Source organism: Carlito syrichta, unplaced genomic scaffold (genome assembly GCF_000164805.1).
Source record: "Carlito syrichta isolate Samal-C Ts95f unplaced genomic scaffold, Tarsius_syrichta-2.0.1 Scaffold309798, whole genome shotgun sequence".
In the NCBI taxonomy this organism is placed as follows: Eukaryota; Metazoa; Chordata; class Mammalia; order Primates; family Tarsiidae; genus Carlito; species Carlito syrichta.
The window spans coordinates 674,702-682,304 of NW_007253894.1; the positions used below are offsets into that span (position 1 = coordinate 674,702).

The 7,603-nt window shown below is 37.9% G+C and overlaps 1 protein-coding gene across 1 annotated transcript in view; it reads left to right on the forward strand.

Annotated features, from left to right (window-relative positions):
- Positions 1-7,603, forward strand: part of DOK6 (docking protein 6) — a 546,111-nt gene that overhangs the window by 402,966 nt on the left and 135,542 nt on the right. The window contains exon 6 of the mRNA XM_008067862.2: positions 549-687. Within this exon, the coding sequence (XP_008066053.1) occupies positions 549-687 (139 nt within the window). The remainder of the gene's footprint in view (positions 1-548; positions 688-7,603) is intronic.

The window sequence follows — 7,603 nt, forward strand, 5'->3', positions numbered from 1 at the left end:
TGCACTCCAGTCTGGGCGACAGAGTGAGACTCCAACTCAAAAAAAAAAAAAGAAAAGATTCAGTCTATGTATGATAAACTAAAAAATGAAAATAAAGCTAAAAATGTACTTTCTACATGGTTCCAGTTAGTATAAAATGTTTGATTTTTCTTAAGTTCTTTAGATTTTAAGAGCAATCTACTCATATAGTGCTATTATATCACAAATGTGAAAATTCTCAAAGAAATAGCTACTTGTTTTTATGATTTGAATATTGGTAAGGCATGCACTATTATTACCTAAGTCACTTTTATCTGTTCCTTGACACTGTTATGAGTATTTCATCTCTAAAAATCCAAATATACGTGGATTTGTTACCTCTAGTTCCATTCTCATGTACTGTCTCAAGATGCACTTTTTGGTTGGTTTGATCAAGGATGAATCTGCTTCACTAACTCCTATGAAGATCAAGAAGGAGGTAGTACAGGGCACGGGCTTCTTTTACGTGGAAAACTGTTAGCACTTGAACACATAAAGACCCATCTCTTTCCCTATCTCTGTTCTCACAGAATGTGTGACACAGGAGAAGGACTATTCACTTTTCAAACAAGGGAAGGAGAAATGATCTATCAGAAGGTCCATTCTGCGACACTGGCCATAGCTGAGCAACATGAAAGATTAATGCTAGAAATGGAGCAGAAGGCCCGGGTAAGGCCCCTTCCTTGGTCACCTAACGGCTTGGAAATGAATGTCGCTGAGGTCTGATGTACACCGTGTATATGGGGATCCATTCATGTCAGTGCCTTGGTGTCTAACCCTGCTCTGACCTCAAGGGCTTGCCCTAATTGCCAAACCAGTGAGGCTGCTGCTCTCATCTCTCTAACAGCCTACTCAAGTTCTCACAAAAGATGTTATTTGTGGCCACTAGCTGTAGGCCTGCACTCCGGGCATCTACCCATATACGACCTGTTGCCTTGGTAACCAGAGAGGGGTGGAGTGCATAGGGAGTGAAATAAGAAGCAATGTTGTCTGCATCTGTCCACATATAGTCCGACAAATGTGGGCTCAGAATAACAAGGAACATTAAGTTCCTACAAGAAAGGATCCCACTTTTCAGTTTTATCTTTATCCCAGGCACACTGAAACTTCTAGCTCCTTCTGTCTGTATTTCAGAGCTGATAATAAATAATAAAATGCTTGCAGAAGGAGCTTATACTATTTACCAGCAGAATGACATGTTTTGTATTTTGTTCTGAAACTATACTATAGTATAGTTTTGTTCTGAAACTATAGTATAGTTTTGTTCTGAAACTATAGTATAGTTGTGTTCTGAAACTATACTATAGTATAGTTGTGTTCTGAAACTATACTATAGTATAGTTGTGTTCTGAAACTATACTATAGTATAGTTGTGTTCTGAAACTATACTATAGTATAGTTGTGTTCTGAAACTATACTATAGTATAGTTGTGTTCTGAAACTATACTATAGTATAGTTGTGTTCTGAAACTATACTATAGTATAGTTGTGTTCTGAAACTATAGTATAGTTTCAGGGTCAAGTTAAGAAATAATGCAGTAAAGAATCTGAAGTAGTAAACTTTACAACTCACTGAAAAAAATTGCAAGCTTTAGTACTAATTTTTTGAAAAGCAAACAATGTATTATAATCTTAAGAGTTGAATTTTTTTTTCTTCAGGATTTATAGAGATGCATTAGATTTCACCTACGAGAGGTGCTTGAAAAATATCCCTACTTCTTTTTGGGAAGCATCAACATATCTATTCCAGTTTAAGACAATGAAGTTTTATATCTAACATTGTATTAGTTTCAATTTTTAAAATTGTACTTAGTATTTTGAAGTATAAGATAATTTTTTAAGAAAAAGAAAACAAAGATGTTTAACAAATGATCATATGTTACTCTTAATGCAGTTCTAATTTTTGCAATACTACATCTATATTTTTATCTCTCCATCCAGGATATGGATAAAAGAGCCTTTCTTAAACCAAAAGGGGTCAAGGGCAGATCAGGGTTATACAGGGCATTTGACCCTCTGTGGGAATGACTGTGTAGTTTGTGCATTAGTAAGACTATTAATATGTGACTGTGAGATTGATTGAAGAATCATCAATAATAGGTGACTGGTGAGACATAATCTTCTAGTAAGATTTTGGTGCATTTTATTTATTTGTTTGTTTATTTACTTATTGAGCCAGGGTCTCACTCTATTGCCCAGACGGGAGTGCAGTGACATGATCACGGTTTACCACAGCTTCAACCTCCTGGGCTCAGACAATCCTTCCACCTCAGCCTCCCTCTCAAGTAGCTGGGACTACAGGTGTGTGCCACCATGCCTGGCTAATTTTTGTATTTTTTGTAGAGATGAAATCTTGCTATATTGCCCGGTCTGTTCTCAATCTCCTGGGCTCAGGCAATCCTCTTCCTTGGCCTCCTAAAGTGCTGGGATCACCGTCATGAGTCTTTGTGCCATATCCAGAGTTAAATTTAAACCATTTTAACAATCATCTAATTAATATGACATTTTTCTAGTGGTTTAAATTAAGTGGAAAAATAAAACTACCAAATATCAAAGTATTTCAGAGACTTGCACATTCACTATCAGACCACATTTGCCATCCTCTTAGACTCCTTTTCAACCAGAATTAACCATTGTGATGTCACTTGCTATTAGTCAACAGTTGTAGTTCTTTTTTACTTATAACTGTTCTATTCGTTTATTTATTGCTAGAGAGAGGATCTCACTTTGTTACTCAGGGTATAGTGCAGCAGCACAATCATAGTTCACGGCAGCCTCCAACTCCTGGGCTCAAGCCATCCTCCCACCTCAGCCTCCTGAATACCTGGGACTACAGGCCCACACCACTATGACCAGCTAATTTTTTTTTTTAATTTTTTATTTATGTAGAGATGAAGTTTTGCTGTGGTGCCCAGGCCAATCTCATATCTTGGGCTCAAGTGATCCTCTTGCCTCAGGCTCTCAAAGTACAAGCATGAGCCACTATGCCTGGCCTACAGTTGTGCTAAACAAACAAATGTTCATAAGTAGAGTTAATAAAATTATATTTTAGTGACAGAAATTTCTAGAGCTCTTTCATACAACTGTAATTATCTGCCATAAAGAAGGGCACCCTGTTTGTGTCCTGACATGTCCCAATAACACTGGCTGTGAAATCTTGGACAAGTCATTTAACCTCTGATTGTCTTATTTTCCTTCGTCTGTAACAAGGTGAATAATAATGCTACTCATCTGGTTGTTGCGAGGTTCTGTGAATTAATCTATATAAAGTGCTGAGAATCAGACCAGATACACATAATATCATGAGTGTTCATTATTCGTGATTGGGACTAATTTATAAGACCTGAAATATTTGTGAAGACATTAAATTGCTATTTCCAACTATGGTTACGTAGCCTTCATGCCTTTTCAAGCATGACTAACAGTCTTGTGCCAAAATATTTGCTAAACAAATTTAATTTGCTTTGGTTGTCAATGTTGTCATGAGTGTAGCATGCCCTGGGCCGCTAAGAAGCAAGTCCAGGGAGTAGAGGCAAGCCTTTACAGTCAAGGGCTGAGATATGAGATGACACATCCACACTTACCGCAATCTCAGGCAGCCTAAAACCGGGCATACACCATGGGTCTGGGTGCCCATGCTCAGAGATGGAAAGGCAAGTGCAACAGACATTCAAATAGCAGGCTCAATAAAAAATTATCCCATAGCTAGTCCATTATTTGGAGTAAGCTGAGCTAATCTTTTGCCAAGGGCATGCTGCCTCGACTTGATAACTGTTCAAATTTCCGAAATTCTATGACCATAAGCAGAGGTGTCTAGTTCTCCCAGACACAAGTTCATTTTGTTTTAAGATAACTCTTCTACACGCACAAATCTCTCAGAAGAGAAGTTCCAACAAGTATGAAAGAGTGCTTCAGTACCCTCTATCTAACCCCCCATTTGCTATTTAAAATAAAAAGAAGGGCTGTGCTGCAAACTAGGCAAAAGTAACTTGATAGTTAGAATGGTACCAAAAAAAAACCCATGTAAGAAGTAAAAACATTACTTTCCACTTACTATGTCTCTGCTACAAAATACGGTGACACTACTAATTAGCTTTTTAGTTTTAAAACTGGGCCATGTCGATTAATATCAATCAGATAGGAAATGTTTGTAATGTTTTAATGTGATTTTTTAAAATTTTACACCAAACGTGGTGGCTCATGCCTATCATCCCAGCACTTTGGAAGGTCAAGACAAGAGAATTGCCTGAGCCCAGGAGTTTGGGACCACCCTGGGCAACATGGCGAGACTTCGTCTCGTTAATCAATTAAAAAAAATTAGCCTGACCCGGTGGCACATGCCTCTAGTCCCGACTACTTGGGAGGCTGAGGCAGAAGGATCACTTGAGCCCAGTATGTCAATGCACTCCAGCCTGGGCAATAGAGTTAGAGTCTGATTCAAAATAATAATAATAATAATAATAATAATAATAATAATAATAATAATAATAAATAAATGCTTTTGCAAGATTGAATTCCAACCGAGCTATGTAAGCAATGAATGTCCCAAACACAGTTCAGGCAACTGAAGCATTTTCTCTCATCCTTTTAAAGAGAGGTAAGTTAAGAGTGTTATTGGCTTTATAGATAAACAAACTTGAATGAGAAATAATGTCTCAACAGCCATTTTTTTTTTATTTTTATTTTGAAATTGTGGGGCACAATTCAAGGTTAGGTATACAAATGTTCATTGTGCAGGTACTCTTGTTGATGAGGTATGTCTCCTCTTCCCCAGGTGAATATCGACTACTATCAATCCCAGCAATTCCCCCACCCTCTCCCCACAGTTTCCCGCTACTTTCAATCCCCTTCCTATAGTAATACGGTAGTTGTTCAAGGTCCACTTATGAGTAAGAACATGTGATACTCAGCTCTTTGTTTCTGTGAGAGATCACTCAGTATTATAAGATTTAATTCCATCCACATTGCTACAAAGTTCATGATTTTGTTCTTCTTTATGGCTGAGTAATATTCCAATGTGTATATGTACCACATTTTTTTATCCAGTCCTCTTTTGATGAGCAGCACGGACAACCATTTCTTACTATAAGAAAACGAATTTAATATGATCTTTTGATATCGTATGTTCATAAAATCTTGTTTTGCCCTTGTTTATAACCTTCTTTCTTGGGGGCCACATGAATAAACATGTTTTGTCTTACCTCCATAATCTAAGTTAAGCTATATTTGTATTCTTTCTTTTTTTTTTTGAGTCGAAATCTTACTTGTCACCCAGGCTGGAGTGCAGTGGCATGCTCACGGCCACCACAGCCTTGACCTACTGGGCTTAGGCGATCCTTCCACCTCAGCTTTCCAAGTACCTGGAAATATAGACACACGCCACCATACTCGGCTAGTTTTTGTGATTTATTGTAGAGACAAGGTCTCACCAAGTTGCCCAGGCTGGTCTTCAACCTCCATACTCAGACAATCCTCTCACTGTGGCCTCCCAAAGTGCTGGGATTGCAGGTTGAGCCACTGTATATTTTTATTCTTGCTTGAAGTATCTGATATCCAGAAAAATTTCTCAACATGTGAATAAAACCGTTGCATTTTCCACCAAGCATAGTAACTGGACAAAAACAAAACAAAACAAAAACGCTAAAATTGCAAGACAGTTAAAAGTGTGTATTTTGATTTCCAAAGAAAAATAATGAAAACATTAACTGACACAATGAAAACATTTTTAAATAGAGGATAGCTATTTATTAATTATTCACGAGTTTGTAAAGTGAGTACTCTGTGCTCAGTACCCTGCATGGTGGTACAGGAAAATACAAAAAAAGAACAAGAAAGCTCCTTCCCTCAAGTAGCCCAGAATATTGTAGGATTAAACAGTTTGTACTACCCAGAACAATATTATCTCATGTCCTTTGACTTCTTGAAAATCAAAAGTTTCCATGCCTTAAGGTAAGTATGGGTAAGACATTGCCAGCACACAATTTTGATACACTATAATAAACACACCACCTAGGTTTGTTTGTATTGTCATAACAATGGGACCTCACTGACTTCTTGAATAATCTGCTCTTTGGCAGCTCCTCAATTAGCCCTCCATAAAGAATAATTCCTGTAGTACAAGAAGATACACTTCCTATTTTGCACTCAGATGTAGGGCTACAGCGTCTCACTCCTACCTCCAAGTGAGAATCAGAAAGTGGTCTTCATAAGTATGGAAACAATAGGCACGTTGAACCCTTAAAGGGAAGAAGAAGGGGGTAAGGACTGAAAAACTAACCATTGAGTACCATGCACACTATTTGGATAATGGGCTTAATAGAAGCCCAGACTCACCATCACGCGATATACCCATATATAACAAATGTGCACACATACCCCTTGGATCTAAAAATAACATTTTTTAAGTGGTCTTAGCAGAAAAAAGAATAGCAATCTTAAATTGTCTCTATATCTTCTTCTTTTCTTTTTTTTTTTTTTTTTTAGCCAGAATCTCCCTCTGTCACCCAGGCTCAGTGGCACAATCATGACTTTCTATAGCCTCAACCTCCTGGCCTCAGCCTCCCAAGTAGCTGGGATTTAAGGCATGCACCATCATGCCTGGCTATTTATTTTATTTATTTATTTGTAGAGACAAGGGTTCACTGTGTGGCTTAGGTTGGTCTCAAACATCTGGGCTCAAGCAATCCTCCCACCTCAGCTTCCCAAAGTACTGGGATTACAGGCGTGAACCATCACGCTCAGCTTCTTTTTTTTTTTTTTTTTTAAATCTCAAACCAGTCTAATTATAAATAAGTTTTGAGATGCATGAGAGAATTCAGCCAGGACAATGCATTTTAAGCTGGAAACATTTTTGAGAGATTACTCTCAAAATAAGCATTCACATATTTGAAAAAAATTATTAAAACTAGATATTTGAAAAGAATATGTTCATCTCTAAAATATTTCCATTTCATAGCAGTAATTTTTGTTCTTAGAATCAGCAGAGTTCTTTGAATTATATTGCCCAAAGCATTTGTAGGTGCTTTGTCATGTATGTGCAACATTATCAGAGAACATTTTGACTTCCTTTGTTTTAGAAGCCCTTCCTCACAAACTACATCATAAATGTGTTCGTGTGATTGGCCTGCTAAGATTGAGTGTAGGCTGAAACATCATATGTAACAGGGTCTCAAATGTGTTAAATGGTTTAATTTTGGAGTTTCATGAATCTGTTTTACCCACACATACACACACACAAATTATGTGAAAGAGCTTTCTTTTTAAATTTGTTTTTCATATTTTAAAGCAAATTATTATAAAATGCCCACGGTTAAAGAGCAACAGAAGACAATAATTTTTAAAAAAAGAAAAAAAGCCGGGCTCGGTGGCTCAGCCTGTAATCCCTTTAGGAGGCTGAGGTGAGTGGATTGCCTGAGCTTGCGGGTTCGAGACCCACCTGGGCAGGCGAGACCTCATCTCTACAATAAATCAAAAAATCAGCCGGGCGTGGTAACATCTGCCTGTAATTCCGGCTACTTGGAAGGCTGAGGCGGAAGGATTACCGGAGCCCCGCAGGTCGAGGCTGTGGTGGCCGCGAGCGGCCGCT